The following is an 18,999-nucleotide window of genomic DNA, read 5'->3' on the forward strand; positions in this document are numbered from 1 at the left end:
GCATGTGATATACTTCTGTCGTATTCGTAGTTTTGTTTCCAAGTTACTGGAGATCGAAGCTTATCAAATTAATTTTTTTTAAGCATAAACTTGTATTTATTTATAATACAGTAACTTATACATGTAATTATCTCTTGCTTATTACTATTAAATTATTAACAGTGTAACAGTAAAAAAAGAGAAAATAAATTAATAGGCAGAAATACATAACATGTGTAATCGTTATGTAGATGCATGTATAATTATTTAACAAAAATCAAAGAAAGAATGAAAATATTCTGTGTTTGGTTCTGTTATTCAAACTTCGTCTTCATTCAGAAGCATGTTTGGAATGCCGTCATTGATGGGGAATTTTCTACCGGATTCTGGACATAATAAATCTCCATTTATGACTTCTACTTCTAATAGTACATGGTGAGTCTTTTTCAAAAAGTCTTCATTTGTCTCAAAGTCTTCTATTAATATCGGAGGTAATTCGCCAACATGACCTATCTGTAATAAAAAAAATGTGTTTCCTATACTCTCATAAAAAATAATTTTTCTAAGATATTCTGATAAAAGCACATGAAAAGTTGAACTCACACTTTCCGCAGCTCTCCATAATACTGCCCAGTCTAGTTTAGGAATTATTTTAGCAATATATCCTGGATTAAAGTCCACTTCAGATACTCTAATATCCCTCGCCTATTAATGTTTTAAAAATACCATTAAATAATAACATGTACATGTAATAATTTTATGATAAAAGCCAAGTATATCAATATTAGAATAAGGTTGTAACACTTTTTATTTATTTGTAAGTTAATAATAATAGATAATAGATAATAGTAATAGTAAGAGAATATCAATATATTTAATTTAATTTTTTACTATTTGTTATATCAAAAAGTGACTCAACCACTTTGCATGCTATTGCTTTAATATACATAAACTAGAATGCACCGTAAATTACAAGATCAAGTAACCTCAATGATCAATAGGATAACTAACAATAATTTTCAAAGGGTAGCCCACCGTCACGCCTTTCATACCCTTGGACGATAACATATTATGCGTGATAAGCTTCATGTTTACTTATAATCAGTAATCGCCAGAGAATTAGTTGGTATAACAATAATAACAACAACAACCAAGTTAAACTCGCATAACTCGCTACCGGTCGACTACTATCATAGAAAGGGATGAGAGCGGCCATATTGATAATTTAATAGAAGCGCTAACTGGCAGTGCCCTCGCGTGTGTACTTTTTATCAAACCATATACAGGGTGTCCCGGGTTTTAACCGACAAACTGCGGGAGCATATTCTACTAGTGGAAATAACAAAAAATTCTTATATCGAGTTTGCTTAGAAATGCTTTATTACAAAGTTATAAACCAATATTGAAAAGAAATATGAAATAAGTAACAACGGAACATAGTGTAGAATTTGGAAGGTCGAAGATGTTTATGTTACGTGTATTCACATGTATTCATGTTCACTATGTTGAAACGATTCAGTATGATTGTTACTTTCACAACAGTAGCTGTTAGATTTCAATCGTCGTGTCAACTAGCAATTACTATCAGAATGCCAAAAGTGTTTTCAAATGAGGAATACACCGATATTCATTTCGTGTACGGATTCTGTGACGGAAATGCACGAGCTGCCGTACGAGAGTATCAACGTAGATTTCCTAACAGGAGAGTACCAGATAGATTTAAAGCAACGAATTACTAATTCAGTTACTGAGATGCAACAAAATTTTCAGGAATGTCGTACCGTAACAAATTCTGTACTACGTCGATGTCTAGCTTGTATCGATGCGCAAGGACAACATTTTGAAATGCGTCACTAAATCATTGCGTAGATAATTTTTATTTTTGTGAAAAAATCCGTTGTTACTTATCTGATATTTCTTTTCAATATTGGTTTATAACTTTGTAACAAAGCATTTCTAAGCAAACTCGACATAAGAATTTTTTCTTATTTCCACTAGTAGAATATGCTCCCGCAGTTTGTCGGTTAAAACCCGGGACACCCTGTATATGTAATATTACTATATTGCTATTCACGTATCTTCCTGATAAGATTGAAAAAGCGAGACAGAAAATACGATATAATAAAGAAAAAGAGAAAGTTAGTAGAAGTTGGTAGAAGATAGAACGAACCAAAAATTTCATGCAACACGAACAAGTACACTAAGGTGCATAAATGACTTCCTTTTTCGGTGTAAATGGTGTAGATAAGCGCGCCATCTGCGTGGTCAAATGTATGCTTCGCTTATCTACACCTATCTACACCGAAAAAGGAAGTCATTTATGCACCTCAGTGTACTTCCGAATCACAGCGTCGGCGCCTTGCTGTGATTGGGCTAGATGAGAGTCAACAGTTGAATCGACCTTCGTATGTACATGTTTCTCGGATCGAGATCTCGGGTTGATTTCTACCATCATGGACACGCTTTATAACTGTAATTTGTATCGTTTTATGATATTAGATAGTATTCGAATATGTTTAATTGTAATTGGTCAATTTCTTCCTGCTTGGATCGCCGCTCAGATTTTTGTCTATTCTATTGGTTTAAGGGGAAGCTGGAGTTGCTAGTGAACTATTTTTTCACTATAGCGATGGTAATTGCAGTTTCGAAAATTCTCTTTATTGCTTGTGCAGAATAAAAAATCCTTTTCCACAAATGAAGTATATAGATAGAAAGAAAGTCCGCTCTACAGGACTTTATACTCAAAATGGAAAAAAGTTAAAAACTTGCATTTGTCTTTTCTAACTTTTTTCCATTTTGAATATAAAGTCCTGCAGAGCGGGCTTTCTTTCTATCTATACTTCATTTGTGGAAAAGGAATTTTTATTCTGCACAAGCAATAAAGAGAATTTTCGAAACTGCAATTACCATCGCTATAGTGAAAAAATAGTTCACTAGCAACTCCAGCTTCCCCTTAAGAAGTTACGTATGATCCAATCAACTTGTTTCTCCAGAGGAGTTGTGCGGATGCGCATCACGTTCGATGTGCGGGAGCCATAATTCGCGGCATCGCGGCGTCGGGTACGTTGGAGTTTTTCGAACGTTTGGTTATAACTTCGTACATAAATCCCGCCATCTCCGCAGCTTTGCTAGCTGCCAGTTACCGTTGCGGCGATCGAGTTTCGCTATTGCTCCGTATATCGAACTGTGTAAACTTTGGAGGACAAGAAGATGTGATAACGCTCATGTTAACCACATGTCTTCTGAATGTTTTGTTCTTTAACGGTTACATTGCGAGTGTCAATTCTAATTTTACATCGGATAGATCTCACAACCGCGTGCGTGGATAAACTCAAGCACGAACAATGGCAAACGTGACTCTGGATAAGGATATGTTTTTCCGACGCATGAAGCGTCTGTATGCTGCTTGGAGGGTAATATGAATGCGTCTATCATGTTTCTGAACTCGTAGATTTCTCGAATGAGACTTTGTATCTACTACGTGTCTTTTGCTTTCAGGATGGAGAAGTCGGTACCGATGACAGTTTCAGTAAGATGGATTGTTTAATTTCCGCTGTTGGCACTGATGAGGACATTGTTTACAGCAAGTCCACGGCATTACAAGTACGTGCGCTTTAGATTTCGAAATCTTACCTGCTGATTCTATATCTTGACTAGCATTGTATCATAAAAGGATAATCTCGTGTTCCATCTTCTCTAAAAATATATAAAGAATAGTAACGTTTAGAATGTTATAATGTTCTTATTTAAAGTACATATTTATTCAATCATATTACATAAGATTTCAAATATCTTTTATATCTGGAGGAATTAGATTTGAATGTTGGCATTGTATTTGTTGTATATTAATTGCATTATTAGCTTGTTTGAAATAAGTAAAAATATCTTTTGCGAACCACTAAGAATATTATATAAACAATAATTTAAATGCCTTCAAGGAAAATAGATCACGATGTTATCTTTTTGTGATACTTGTCGAAATTACAGTTGAAAATTTACAAATGAGGTTTATAGATCTAAGTGTCTATTTTATCAATACAGAATAGAATTTGATTTCTTGTTTAACAAGGATGTTTTGTTTTAGACATGGTTGCTCAGCTATGAGCTTACGGATACAATAATGATTTTGACGGAAGAGTCTATTAATTTCTTAGCCAGTAAAAAGAAAATTGAATTTCTGAGGAAAGTAGAAAATCAGAAAACTGAGGATACAGAAGTACCACCTGTAAAACTATTTGTGAGAGACCGAGTATGTATATACTATATAATTTACATGTGAACAATTTTGTTATCCATAGATGTTACTAAAAAAAATACATTTATTTCTCAAGAGCGATGAAGACAAAGCCAATTTTGCCAAACTCATTGAAGTGATAAAGCAGAGTAAAAAAGGCAAAACGTTAGGGGTGTTTTCGAAAGAGAACTACCCGGGTGCGTTTATGGATGCATGGAGAGCTGCTTTGAAAAACGAATCATTTGATACAGTAAGCATGTAAAATATATGAAAGGTTGATAAGTGTAAAAACCGAAATAATTATTTAACGTTAATTTGGGTAAGTTTTGATCCTGCTTCGAATCTTCTACTGAAATGGATCTAAAACAAAATCGATACGTGTTTGGAATTTTAACAAAATCTAGATTTAAAAAATTAAGAAAATTTGTGATACATGTATACACAACTGTGTTTTTTAGGTTATACTTACCCAGATTAATATTAATTATAATAGATATAATATTAATTATAATAGATTAGAACTTTTGTTATATAGTTTTGAAATATTTATCTTTATATAAACATTTAGATCGATATAAGTGCTGCCACTGCATATATTATGTCTCCAAAAGAGGATAGTGAGATACTTACTATAAAGAAAGCTTGTCTGGTATCTGTGGACGTTTTTACAAAGTATCTCAAGGATCAAATAATGGAGATTATAGATTCAGATAAGGTAACTTTAATTTCACAACTCTTTATGTATAGGACAAGATATAATTGTGGAAGAGTGGAAAAGTAATTAATAAATAAATGTATATTGCGACAATTGCAGAAAGTGAAACACTCAAAATTGGCAGAAGGTGTAGACACAGCTATCACAAATAAGAAATATGTAACTGGCGTAGATATTTCGCAAGTGGATATGTGTTACCCCGCTATTATACAAAGCGGGGGAAACTATTCTCTCAAATTCAGTGCTGTCAGCGACAAAAATACTACTCTTCATTTTGGTGTTATTATCTGTTCATTGGGAGCTCGTTACAAATCCTACTGTTCGAACATAGTGAGAACTCTTTTGGTTAATCCTACTAAAATGATCGAGGTATGTATAAAATAAAAATGTATTTGTTATACACATAATGCACATGTACTCTAGTATTACTAAAGTGACTGTTGTTAAGAACGATCTGTGTTAAAAATTGTAATTTATTGTAGGAAAATTATAACTTTTTATTGCAACTCGAAGAAGAGATTTTGAAAAAGTTAGTCGCGGGAGCAAAAATAAGTGAAGTATACGAAGCCGGCATTAAATTTGTAAAAGATGAGAAACCAGAAATGCAAAATCACCTCACGAAGAATTTTGGTTTTGCAATGGGTATCGAGTTTAAGGAAAGTTCTTTATTATTGGGTCCGAAAACTCATGCTACTCTTAAGAAAGGCATGGTATACAACGTTAACGTTGGACTCGCAAACCTTACGAATCCAGATGCAACGGACAAAGAAGGGAAAATGTACGCTCTTTTCGTCGGCGATACCGTTATTGTGAATGAGGGTCAACCTGCTACTAATTTAACACCATCGAAGAAGAAGGTGAAAAATATCGGCATATACGTGAAGGACGATGAAGATGATGAGGAAGAGGGTAGCGGTAAAGAAAATGAGCGAAAGCCTGAGATTCTGGGACGCGGTAAAAGAACTGCTGTGATAGAATCAAAATTGAGAACCGAGCACAGTTCGGAAGAGAAGAGGAAGCAGCATCAGAAGGAGTTGGCGCAACAGTTGAATAAAATCGCTAAGGCTCGGTTGGCCCAGCAGTCTGGCGGTAAGGAACAGGAGAAAATACGTAAATCAACGGTATCCTACAAGAGCCTGAATCACATGCCACGGGAACCGGAAGTCAAGGAATTAAAGTTGTATGTGGACAAGAAATATGAGACTGTGATCCTACCTGTCTCCGGTATTCCAGTACCTTTCCACATATCGACGATCAAAAACATTTCGCAATCTGTAGAAGGAGATTATACGTATCTTAGAATAAACTTTTTCCATCCTGGAGCAACAATGGGGCGAAACGAAGGGGGATCGTATCCCCAGCCCGACGCAACATTCGTCAAAGAAGTAACATATCGCAGCACAAATACCAAAGAGCCCGGTGAGATATCCGCACCATCGTCAAACCTGAACACGGCCTTCAGGCTAATTAAGGAGGTTCAGAAGAAGTTTAAGAACCGAGAGGCGGAGGAAAGGGAGAAGGAAGATCTCGTGAAACAGGATACGTTAATATTATCGCAGAATAAGGGCAATCCAAAGCTGAAGGACTTGTATATTCGTCCGAATATCGTCACGAAAAGAATGACGGGTGGTTTAGAAGCGCATACAAACGGGTTCCGGTACACTTCGGTCCGCGGTGATAAAGTCGACATTCTTTATAATAACATTAAGAACGCTTTCTTCCAGCCATGCGATGGCGAAATGATTATACTGCTTCACTTCCACCTAAAGGTATAGCGCGAAATTACGTATCTTAAGCAAATATTTTGATTGCTCTATTATAAGAGTAACATTAATTCTTGATTCCTTATTTCCAGCATGCCATCATGTTTGGCAAGAAGAAACACGTAGACGTACAGTTTTATACGGAGGTTGGAGAAATTACTACAGATCTGGGCAAACATCAACACATGCACGATCGCGACGATTTGGCTGCCGAGCAATCGGAACGAGAACTGAGACACAAGCTGAAAACCGCTTTCAAAAGTTTTTGTGAAAAGGTATGTATGCAATTGATTTAATTAATGCTTTTTTTTACTGTTTTTACATTTATTTCTGCATCTGCATAATGACTGCTTGTGTTGTACAAAGGTTGAGGGTATGACGAAGCAGGAGATCGAATTTGATACACCATTTCGAGATTTGGGATTTCCTGGTGCACCGTACAGAAGCACTGTATTGCTTCAACCAACTAGTGGATGCCTGGTTAATCTCACAGAATGGGTAACGTATTTTCATGACATAATAACAAATTTTTAAGTAAAATGGATTTATGTACTATATAAACTATATGTTATATACAGTATATACTAGATGTTACGTTGAATTTCAGCCACCATTCGTCATTACGCTGGAAGACGTTGAATTGGTCCATTTTGAAAGAGTACAATTCCATCTAAAAAACTTCGACATGATTTTTGTTTTTAAGGATTATCATAGGAAAGTAGCGATGGTAAATGCGATTCCTATGAACATGCTGGATCATGTCAAGGAATGGTTGAAGTAAGTTACGTTACTGTTGAGCATGAACGATTGACGATTTTCTTTCGAAATATAAAATTTGCACATATTATAATATAATAACATTAAATTTATAATTTTCTCTCCAGCTCGTGTGATATCCGATACTCGGAAGGTGTTCAGTCTCTGAACTGGACAAAGATTATGAAGACTATAACGGACGATCCTGAAGGATTCTTCGATAGTGGAGGTTGGACATTCTTAGATCCCGAAAGTGATGCTGAAAATGAAGAAGTTGAAGATGAGGAAGAGGAAGAGGATGATGCGTATGAGGTTCGAATATAAAACAAAGTTTTCATTATGCTGGGTAGACATAAATGTAAAAGCAGCGTTCAAAGAATTAATTGAATCAATTGCATACATACCGTTTCACAAAAAAGTGAAATGAGTGTATCTTAATATGTTTTATCCGTTTGCAGCCAACTGATATAGAGAGTGAAGAAGAATCTGATGATGATTCTGAATACTCGGAAGCTTCTGAGGATTCTGACAGTGAAGGTACGACTTGTGTGTCCAATATTGTAATATATTATTTAGCTTTTCGTTTCATTTTGTTTCGTATCTTTTTAGAAGAAGAATTAGGTAGCTCAGAAGAATCAGGGAAAGATTGGTCGGATTTAGAACGAGAGGCGGCTGAGGAGGATAAAGAGAGAGGAGAAGATCGTTACCACGATGATTATAGTTCTAATAAGAAGAAGAAATCAACCCGAAGACAAACCCTATCTCCTTCGAAAGACAGGTATCGATAAAACTACACGATAAAAATATTTCATGTTTTATTTATTATTATTTTGGAATATCTTACATTTGCGTACGTATTTCTTGCTTCGTATCAGGCACAACTCGAAGCATAAGAGCTCCACGAGTTCAAAAAGTAAAAGTTCGTCCAGCAGTAAGGATAAACGATCGTCGGACAAGCACAGGTAAATACGACTTATGATTAGAAAATAAATGATAGAAAAATACTCCCATATGGAGTAAGTTATATTTTTGTGAAATTGTATCGAGTTTTGTACTTCGATAATTAAAGAACGGATCGATCACGGAGTGGGGGCTCGAATAAGAGAGGGTCTCCTTCCAAATCATCCAAACACAGGTGATTACCATAGAATTTTATGCCTCTCACGTTATTACAATCGAGATTTGTTTGTTTAGCCCCAAAAAGAGTAACAAACACGATAAGCGTGAGAAAAGTAAGTCCTCGCATTCTTCGTCCAGCAGTAAAAAACGTTCCCGTGAAGATAGCTCGGAAAGGAACAATAGAGGATCTAAAAGATCTAAGTTAGTACATTAATTGACAATATTTAATAATAAAGTAATTTTAAATGCTCGATTGCATATTTAATTATTAATTTTGCAGGAAATAAACGTGAAAGGTGCGTGCACATTGAGAAAGGCAAATTAAGAGGAAATCACCACGCTGATTCTAAGTAAAGCTTTCTTATTTAAGATATAGCAATTAGTTAGTTCATAAGAAAATAGTACATTATCTTGCATTGGGTAAGCAAAGAAACAGCGAATTAATTTATGTTACATAACGATTCAGATAAATAGTTTATCATTCAAATGTGTTATACTTTCATACTTTTCTTAGTTTACGTTAATCTACAAACACTTATGTTAACAACGACATTAACTCCGCATAATTTCTGCTTACACACAAAGCGTATGTAAGAATGAAATAAAACTTTTATATATTATTAGAATACGTATGGGGACGTATACTGTATTTCAGTCTTCTTTTTCTTTTCCTTTATGTTTCATGATTTCAACATTTTAGTTTCTAGATTAAGTATCTCATTCCATCTTTTATTGTGAGTAATATAAGAGCCACGTTATAAAAGTATACCTTCGTTCTAACAAGTTTCTGATAATACATGTAGCGTATAAAGATACTGGATTAGCGAGATAAATAAAAAAGGAAACTTTTATACTGTAAGGAAGAAAGGTATTTTAGGTAACTGTGAAAGCTTATCTTATGACGTGATATTTTTGAAACGCATTCTAATTTGTACATTAGTAATTTATACATTTACTGACAAGAAGTATCCTATAACAAATAGAATGACATTAATACAGATATTTCTAATAATGATTATTACAAATTGTAAAGAAGAACGATGACAAGAATGCAAGACAATGTACTAACAAGAAATATAATTCATCATGTTGTGTGGACGCTGCTAGAACTTTTTGCGGTATTTTATTAAGGCCATTTAACATTGAGATCGTTCTATGTATTTTAAAGTGTTTTATTATCGAATTTTTAATGCATACGATTAGAAAATTACATAACATCTTATGTGAGAGAAAATATGCTTTATTTGACTATTTTTTATCTGCTTTGATTACTTAGAGAGGTGGAAATTCACCGCACTTACAATTCCCCTCATCGCACACATGCGTTACGTTGAAAAATGAAAAAGGATAGATTGATTCGAAAAGTGAAGAAAGCCGAAATGAATGGAAAGTTGTCCAAAACTCATTTGCATAGTTTCCAGATTTGTACGTTAACGTCTGAAATAAAACCATCTTTAAGTTATTTAATATTAATGTACAAATGTCATTTTGTGGTTTTTATATTTCAAAATGTATGTAATGTTGACAAATGAAAATATGTGTAATTATTTTTATTAATATGCCCTACTTATATACTCGCAATAGAATTCTCATTATTACACGATAGCAGTATTGTAGATTGTTAGAAAAGATACAGACGACTGAGTACACACATATACATACATAAGAAATTTTTGAGACGAAATGAGGGACAAAGAATGTCGACTAACAATAAGTCTAATAACTATTTTTTATTAAGCTTTTATAAATAACGCAACAAAATGATCAAACTGTACATTGTTATATAATGACATTACTAGCAGATTTATTTCATTTATTCCATTTACGAGAGGTTGTACATATGAAAGAAAGTGAAAGTTTTACAGAGGTATGAATCGAGACCTTGTTCGAGAGCATGTTGATGTATTACAATAATAAGACAATAAAATTAACGGAGCGGACAACGAAAAATATGATCTCATAATCCTATTGTGCCTTGATTGTACTAAAATTCCCGGCATAGCTTTACCATACTGTAAATAACAGACTCGAAGAGTTAACAACACGGTGAATAGAAGTGAAAGTACACTTCTTCGACGAGTAGTTCTGCAACTTTCTCTACGATACACTGCTAACGGCATACATAATTCAATCTGAAGAATCTTTGGGAGAATACGTGATTAATTTCGAAGCGAACTGCGTTTTAAAGATATATCGATTTCGATGGAAATTAAGTCTTGAAACTACCGATACGTATCATAAATTGTGAAGGACGAGCATTGTGTATTATCTTGCTATAAAATGTACATTTTGATATTTTATTTTAAATATTCTTTTCTATACTCGCAATACTGATGTCAAGTAAGAGTGTTGTAAGTTGCTTTTTATTTGCGAGTATTGCGAGAATATGTGAATGTAAATTACAGGCAGATGATACGCATAAGTTTGGTTTTTCTATACATTTATTTACGAAAAATTATTCTACATAGAAAAAATTTATATTACAGAGATATAAAAAAGCAAGGTACAAAATAATCATTTCATCCATAAATATCATTTTCTCTCTCTCCCTCTCTCTCTTTTTTTTCTTTTTCTCTCCTTACAAGAACGGGACTTGGAGTATGATAATTTTTACACGACGACGATGACGATGACGATGATTGTCTAAAGAACAAATTTAATTTCGACCTATTTGATCGATCTGGGCCTGGAGATTATTAACCACCTCGGGTGGCACATGTTCACCCAAGATCTCGAAGAGATTGATCCTTTGATCTCCAGGAATCGACTCGTAGGCTGCCAGTTCGATGCCTTCTTGTACCTTTTGTATAGTTGCATCCTTAGGGATGAGATAAGTATTCTGAGCTTGCCGTATCGCCTCGTTGCTGAAGATCTGCCCGTCTTTCTGCGGATAGGCCAAGATCGTGACCGCCAGAAGTAATATACCCAACACTGCCGTTTGAAATTGCATCTGGGGGATGAATAAAATAATTATTAAAGTATATAATAATATAATAATAATAATAACAACAATGACGTCGACAACAATAGCAACAACAACAATAATAAACAGAATTAACACAATTAACATAGAGATCTTAATATTATAAAAAACCTAATTTTAATTATTTCGAAAATTAGTAACATTATATGTTTAAAATAGAAATTATTGTATCTATGCAATATATGATTGCATGAGATCTTATAAATGTTTTATACAATTCTGTTATGCGAATACATAATTTTTAACTTCCCACGATTGAGCCGGCCATATACGTGGTGGCGCCGTAGCGCAATAGCGTTTGCGATAGTTCGATTATTCGATTTTGTCTTGTTCTTGTCAAAACGCGGTCGCGTGCGAATCGTGTGCCGTGGTTCGGCTGGTCACGACTTCGTCTTGTGAGTTCGTAAAAATTAAAAAGTGAAACTGGAACCCAACTGTGTTCTTATTTGTCTTCGTCCGCTGACCGAATACACTACAAATGCGATACAAAACTGCTACCGTGTATAATATTGGAGAATGGGATTGCTGGCAAAGTATCAAGAACTCCACATCGAGAGTGAGAATATATGTTCTAAACACGTTAGTCCGATCTCTCCTTAATCGTCGAGGTCGTGAAATTGGAACGACGTTTATGAAAAATAATGTATCTCACGTGTGCACAGCATCATAATATGAAGAACGTAAAGTAAATGCGTTTCAATAGAACAATAAATCCGCGATAAAAAAATATACCGACTACTTTTATATGAATTTAATTTATAATTATAAAAATACACAAATATACGTGTAAATATTCATATTTTTCCTTTTCGCTCTTTCTCTCTTTTCTTTCGCTTTGTAATTCAAGCGCAGAAGACATAAAAAGGTGTCGAAAGAAAACATTGCAAAATGAATTCTGTAACAACTGAGACAGATTTTGATTTGCAAAATGGAGTTACTTTTTTCAAAAGGGAGAAAGAAGAACAGTGGTTTCTTTGGAACTCTTTGTTACTGGTGATCGCGATACTTACGTTGAAAGTGTTATTCCACAGCTCGGCCACTTTGGAACGAAACTAAGCGCGCGGTAACGGAGGCTGCTTTTATATCGCAGGTGCGGTGATGGCACATAAGCGGTGAATGCCGCTCCCATCCTTTTCGAGGAAGAGATTCACGATACACCTTCAAACCGTAAGATAAATGTTCGAACGACGGAATACTTTTATTACGTATTATTCTAAGGAATGCAGGAAGTCCTGCATTCCTTAAAAATTGTACCGCAGCGTATGGAGAACTATAGCGAAACAATAAAATATTAGTACGAACAAAATAAATATCATAATTGACAACGTGAAATATATATCAAACATGATATAAGTTTTGAAAAAAAAATTATTTTTGCCCTATCTTCTCTCTCAAAGAAGATTTATGTCAGTTTTTTACATGTTGTAATCCTATTGACAGATAGAATTTGCTGTTTATGCAAATTAAGAACTGGGGTAAATGTCAAGTGACCATTGAAAAAAGTCGGCACATATCGTTGAGTCATTTCTCTTGGTGAGGACTAAACGAACGTCGTGTGACCTGTTGTGAATATCGTTGCCCCATTGACCAATATACAGCACAGACAAGACTATAGCTGTCGTCCGTATCGACCGAAGAGTTTCACTTTTATGAACATGTTTCTCTCTCGAATTTTGAAACTGTTTCGCAATATTGTCGTTGTCGCATTTCTAATACTAGACGAGCATTTTGTATTTAACCTTTCGCATTTTCGGAATCTTCAGAAGAGATAACTGTATAAAATTTACGGGACTTGATTTATAATACGTACAAATAATAATTATTGTGTATGATTTATAATAAATCTCTTCTTTATGCTGACTTATTACGTCAACGATCCGTATTTTGAAGCAATAACAGTAATTCAATAAAGATTTGTAAATGACGAAATAAAATGGGATTTATTTAATTTTTACAACTTGAAAAATGTTTGCATTCAGTAGTACGTACCCCATCGTGAATTTCTCACTCTTTGAAATTAAATCTCCCCTAAGAATAATTGTGATTACTTTTCCAAATAAGCTCTCTTGATACGGTATTACTCGAGAGATCTTTTGAAATTTTCTTTATATTTTTTATATTTTCCATTCATATAATTATTTATTTTGCTATTGTGAGCAATGTTGGTTGTTTCACTTTATGGAAAAAAAAGGGTTTGTGATATATGATTTTGACGAGTCGGATTTTCATATTTTCACGTTTGGCCCGTACCACGAGACTGATTTGTAATTTTCATCTTTGGCCCATGGATTCCGTACCACGAATTACATTAGAAGTTAATATGTACGTTAGTCATGTACACATCTTTTGTGTACATGACTAAAGAATAAGCGGAATGCCAAATTATAGGTTGTCGGAGACCGCAAAATGCGGACCCTTCTTTCCATATCGTAACGCATCTAAAGTCGCTCCTAAAATAGACCAATATCTTCGTGTCTACTTCTCTTTACTTTAATAATCTTTTGAAAAATATATGAGAAGCTACTTGGAACATGAGAATAGCGTTAATGTCATAAAGTGAATTTTCCAAGGAATTTTCATATAGATGCGTCGTTACGATATGGAAAGAAGTGTTGCGCATTTTGCGCTCTTCGACAGCCTGTAATTTCGCATTCTGGTTATTCTTTAACAAAAGAAACGTGCGTGCAACAATCGGTGGCGCATGTAGCAAATGTTATTTATATCGCTGTCGATCGCCCAGCAAAGAGCAAAATATGCTGATACATGTTTTACGAGAATACGATATCAATAAAAAGTTTTTGTTGCCTTTAGGCCTTTGGCCATACCAAAATAAATTCATACGAAGGGTTTTGCCAATTTAAGTAGCATTTATCATTTTATTAATGACTACTGCGATAATAAGCTTGGTTGGAATTCGAGTAAGCATTAAAAAATTATTTATACAATATATCTCAAGTAGCAAAGTGACGTTAGAAGACGACATAATGACATCGAAAAATCAAAGTTATAATCACAAAAAAACATAAATGTGGTTCATGCATATTGCATATATATTTTATGAATTGTAGATCGCATACGTATTGGATCAATTAGTAGAAGTAATCAGATACAGCTTCGTAATTATGGGCATGTTAATGCAACTCTTAGTTATATGTTATTCTAGTCAAAAGTTAATAGACCAAAGTCAGAAGATATTCTATCAAGCGTAAGAATTTTTTATTTTAATTATCATTATATACACAAGAGTCATAAGAATCTCAGGCTGTCGATTGAGTCCACTAAAGAAATCAGTTGGTTCAGCTCTTACAACAGTAGAATAATCATGCCTCTGTTCCATTAGATGTGTGTTAATTTTTTGTAAAAACAATTTGCGTAATCAATGCAAACGTTTATTCGATCAGATACGCTGCAGAATGGTACAATTTTTCACCGAGAATAAAATCACTATTGATTATAACTCTTTATAGGAGTTTTATACCTAGCAGTTTAACAGCAGGTAACATATTCTCGTTGTCTATGGCGACCTTGCTATGGTAAGTATGAGAATTTGCAAGTTTTTTTTACAACATATATAGAAAATAATGTATATGTGCATGACTTTATTTGTATATTTGATTCAAGGTGTTACAGACTGGCATATCTTACTTCATGACATTCTTATCATTAAAAAATTAGTATGACTTGTAAGTAAAACTTGTATGAGTAGTTGAAATAAATCTTAAGTAGTGGCAAAATATTCAGCATTTTTGAAAAAGAAAAAAGGAAGGAACACAAAAGTTTATTCAATATTAATATAAATAAAAAAATAGGTAGTAAAACTATCCATGCCACGCGAGTATACTAAAACGTTCGTAAAGTAGAAAGCTCACTATGTTGTATGTGATACGGTTTTACTTTTAGTGCACTGTCTCCTCGAATATTCGATTTCTTCTAAGAACGGTAACAAGCTCAACGAACGTTCGACTATTTCTGATCCCACACCAGGACTACTAATTTGTACAAAATTACATATATATTGACCTAGTATTGGCTAATACAATGAAACAATTCACTTTCGAATTAAGTAGTTTTACCGGATTAATCATTTTAACTGCATTTGCACTTATTAATAATCTAAGAAGCATAAAGAAAGTAATTAAGAAATAAAGCAATAAGAGATAACGTCGGATAGTCGTTGTCACTTTCATTCGTTATTAACAAAATATTTATATTGTTTCACTTGATACCGTTTTCTTAACAAGTTTAAAAAAATATATATAACAAGAGTTGTAACTTGACATAATGAGAGTTATAGAGTGTAACTCAGGTTTTTAGATAAACAGATATGTTAATGAAGGAGATCTCAACTTTAAAATCTTAAATGAAAACTCCCACTTTTTATTCAATATTCTTGTAGCTGACATCGAGATCTTTTCAAAACACTACACTAAAACTTTTTTTCGTTGAGTATTTTCCAAGATATGGGCTGATAAGGTTCAAATACCGCCGGCATTAGTATTATTCAAGATGTACCACGCGAAGATTGCTCGGCCGAATTTACACACTTGTGTGTGTGTGTGCGCGCGCGCGCGCGCGTGCGTATATTCCCAGTAAGCAAAATGTGTGCAATCTGCCAGCAGATTGGCAACAGATTACTGCAGAAGTTGATAGCAAATTGGCATCCGTTATGTCCGCATTAGGATAGTGATCTGCCAGCAGAGCCTGCTAACAGACTCTGACGGCAGGTTGGCGGCAGAAACCGAGCAGGATCTGTTAACATTTGACGGCAGATTGACAGCAGAAACCGAACAGAATCTGCAGCTTTTGGCCATTCATATTTACGATATATTAAAGCACGTGTTTACTTTTAACACACTATAAATTGTTAAAAGAACGCATTTGTTTGTTTGTTAAATTAAAGTACATTTGGCTTGATGTGTCTTTCTGACAGTTCGTTGCATAATCTCTCTCTTATTGTTAATTTATTCTAATCCGAAGTCCGAATTTTGCTTTCGAACTTCAGATTGCTCGTGGCGTGCGTGAACTACATGGACGTTGTCCATGGGAGCCTCTGTGCCGCAAGTGCAAAAATTTTCAGAAAAATTAATATTATCATGCCAAGGCGCGTATATTAACTTATATAACTGTTAGGCTAAATCTTAACATCGAGTAAGAACTCGACGTGTGCACCGCATAGCGGTGCGGAGCGAAAACACATATTCATAGCCGTGTAAATTTGAATACTGTCAAAAGCTGCAGATCCTGTTCGGTTTCTGCTGCCAATCTGCCGTTAGATTCCGCGCGCGCAGATCTTGCTCGGTTTCTGCTGCCAATCTGCCGTTAGATTCCGCGTGCGCAAATCTTGCTCGGTTTCTGTCGACAATCCGACTTCAAGCCATGTTTGCAGATTCTGCTCGGTTTCTGCCGCCAATCTGTTCTTAGATTTTGTGAGCAAGCTCTGTTACATTTCTGGCAGCAATTTGTCGAATTAATCGTTAATAACAACTTCTGTATCAAATTTGTTGTCTTTTGGCTGGCAATAGTTGATAGCAGATAGTTAGCATCATCTGCTTTCGGTAGACTTGGCTATCTGGGTTTCTTGTTAAATATACTTATTTAAGAATTTGATCATGATACATATCTGATACATACCTGATTTCCTGGTATTACACCATCTCAGAATGCAACGTAGGTTCACGTAGGTTTTTCCATACGCTTCCCCCTGGTCTTAACTTTGAGATTGTCTAAAGCGCTAGGCAGAATGGAATTTCTACAATTTCAGATGAATATGTATGTATCAGTGTAATCCCAACCTTCAACGATAGAAAACAAAGATCATTACAAAAGCATATCCGCGATCGTGGTGTCACCGCCGATAGTAGCTGCTTGTGTAGCGTGGTAAAAATCCTTCCCACTTGGTTCCATCGGGTTCATTTAGATGCACATGTGAGAGTCTATTAATCCAGGCATTAACACTGTTTGTGAGCCGCAATCGTTAAATAGAATTCCGAGATATTTCTGAAACACACGCCGATTCTCACTTCATTTCTCTCAAGATTTATGTCTTATCTCTGAGAGACATGCCTCTGTTGAATATTGTGCGACGTCTCTCCGCTAATATCGTACAATATTTTCTTTTGTATTATTACTCTTAATTAATGCGGTTGGCTGCAAAATCCGTCCTCTGTGCTCGCAAATTCACTTGTAGGCATGTCTCGAAGTGAATATTTCGTTGGACAATAATTGCAGCTACCACGCGCGTATTCATAAAGAACTCTATAAATTAAATAAGTTTAAAGAACGATTATTTTATATTATTATTTTATTATGTTATTATCTTATTAAGAAGCTCAGTTGACTATTTATACAGGGTGTACCAAAAGTCTGGAAACGGTCGAATATTTCATAAACTATGCATTTTAGAAAGAAATGTTTCAGACAAAAGTTGTAGGATTTCAAGTAGCGCATTACATAGCAACATCAGTATGACCTTGAAGAGTGTTGTCAAGGTCATGTGAAGGTCAACTCTGTTTTCTTAAATGGAACTGCCTATAAAATGTTGCATATTTGGATTCTATGGGAAAAAACGAGTAAATTTTATCTGAAACATTTGTTTGAAAAATGCTTCTATCAAAAGTTATACGCATTTAAACCTTAAAGTAGAATGCATTGCAATTAATGATAACGAAACTTTGCTCTAAGTAACATTTCTGGGGTCGCGCTAGCGCAAGTTTCACGTATTCTTCGTTCGAGTCATGATTTTCGAACTTGATAAGCAGCATGAAAACCAGCTCAAAACTAACTGAATGCATAGATTTGTATTTACATTTTCTGATAAATGTGTGAGTTTATGTTTCTTTCAGTTAACATCGAGTACGTACTCCAAAGCCATTAGCTAGCGCTAGCGTGACCCCAGAAATGTTACTTAGAGCAAAGTTTCGTAAGAAGACTTAATAAGTGTTTAGATGTTAATGGACACCAGTTCGAACATTTAATAAAGTAAAAGAACAAAACGATAAAGTCTTTTAATTAATTTATCATTAATTGCAATGCATTCTACTTTAAGGTTTAAATGCGTATAACTTTTGATAGAAGCATTTTTCAAACAAATGTTTCAGATAAAATTTACTCGTTTTTTCCCATAGAATCCAAATATGCAACATTTTATAGGCAGTTCCATTTAAGAAAACAGAGTTGACCTTCACATGACCTTGACAACACTCTTCAAGGTCATACTGATGTTGCTATGTAATGCGCTACTTGAAATCCTACAACTTTTGTCTGAAACATTTCTTTCTAAAATGCATAGTTTATGAAATATTCGACCGTTTCCAGACTTTTGGTACACCCTGTATATGAACGTAAAGCACGATTACCGGCGAGTGTACATGTAAAAAATAATGTTGCTAAATATTATTGTATAGATATCAGTGAGTACGAAAACATTATTTCTCTGCACAATATAAGTGCA

General features: G+C 34.6%; 3 protein-coding genes across 7 annotated transcripts; 1 reads left to right on the forward strand and 2 right to left on the reverse strand.

Annotated features, from left to right (window-relative positions):
- Positions 1–72: 72 nt before the first annotated feature.
- Positions 73–1,195, reverse strand: LOC105276983 (multifunctional methyltransferase subunit TRM112-like protein). Of its 2 annotated transcripts, none has more exons than XM_011335087.3 (3): positions 1,015–1,195; positions 583–684; positions 73–492 (listed from the first exon to the last, which is right to left on the reverse strand). In XM_011335087.3, the coding sequence occupies exons 1-3, from the start codon at positions 1,066–1,068 to the stop codon at positions 298–300; spliced, it is 351 nt and encodes a 116-aa protein (XP_011333389.1). In that variant the 5' UTR covers positions 1,069–1,195; the 3' UTR covers positions 73–297. The 2 variants fall into 2 exon arrangements, with proteins under 2 accessions (XP_011333389.1, XP_011333378.1); XM_011335076.3 differs by having other exon boundaries at positions 991–1,193.
- Positions 1,196–2,991: 1,796 nt separating this feature from the next.
- On the forward strand, positions 2,992–10,028 carry LOC105277033 (FACT complex subunit spt16). Of its 3 annotated transcripts, none has more exons than XM_011335157.3 (17): positions 2,992–3,392; positions 3,478–3,582; positions 4,064–4,228; positions 4,311–4,463; positions 4,782–4,928; positions 5,028–5,297; positions 5,411–6,697; positions 6,784–6,966; positions 7,058–7,189; positions 7,299–7,468; positions 7,576–7,759; positions 7,906–7,984; positions 8,057–8,225; positions 8,323–8,409; positions 8,517–8,582; positions 8,642–8,767; positions 8,847–9,925. In XM_011335157.3, the coding sequence occupies exons 1-17, from the start codon at positions 3,324–3,326 to the stop codon at positions 8,851–8,853; spliced, it is 3,399 nt and encodes a 1,132-aa protein (XP_011333459.1). In that variant the 5' UTR covers positions 2,992–3,323; the 3' UTR covers positions 8,854–9,925. The 3 variants fall into 3 exon arrangements, with proteins under 3 accessions (XP_011333459.1, XP_011333466.1, XP_011333476.1); XM_011335164.3 differs by having other exon boundaries at positions 3,324–3,392; positions 8,060–8,225; positions 8,847–10,028; XM_011335174.3 differs by lacking the exon at positions 8,517–8,582 and having other exon boundaries at positions 3,324–3,392; positions 8,847–10,028.
- A 264-nt stretch (positions 10,029–10,292) lies between these two features.
- LOC105277024 lies at positions 10,293–17,586 on the reverse strand. 2 transcript variants are annotated; one of them, XM_020030777.2, is made up of 4 exons: positions 17,371–17,586; positions 17,181–17,298; positions 12,560–12,707; positions 10,293–11,516 (listed from the first exon to the last, which is right to left on the reverse strand). In XM_020030777.2, exon 4 carries the CDS (start codon positions 11,514–11,516, stop codon positions 11,223–11,225), a length of 294 nt encoding a protein of 97 aa, XP_019886336.1. In that variant the 5' UTR covers positions 12,560–12,707; positions 17,181–17,298; positions 17,371–17,586; the 3' UTR covers positions 10,293–11,222. The 2 variants fall into 2 exon arrangements, with proteins under 2 accessions (XP_019886336.1, XP_019886340.1); XM_020030781.2 differs by lacking the exons at positions 17,181–17,298; positions 17,371–17,586 and having other exon boundaries at positions 12,560–13,173.
- Positions 17,587–18,999: the final 1,413 nt, after the last annotated feature.

The sequence above is a fragment of the Ooceraea biroi genome, chromosome 6 (genome assembly GCF_003672135.1).
Source record: "Ooceraea biroi isolate clonal line C1 chromosome 6, Obir_v5.4, whole genome shotgun sequence".
NCBI classification, from domain to species: domain Eukaryota; kingdom Metazoa; phylum Arthropoda; class Insecta; order Hymenoptera; family Formicidae; genus Ooceraea; species Ooceraea biroi.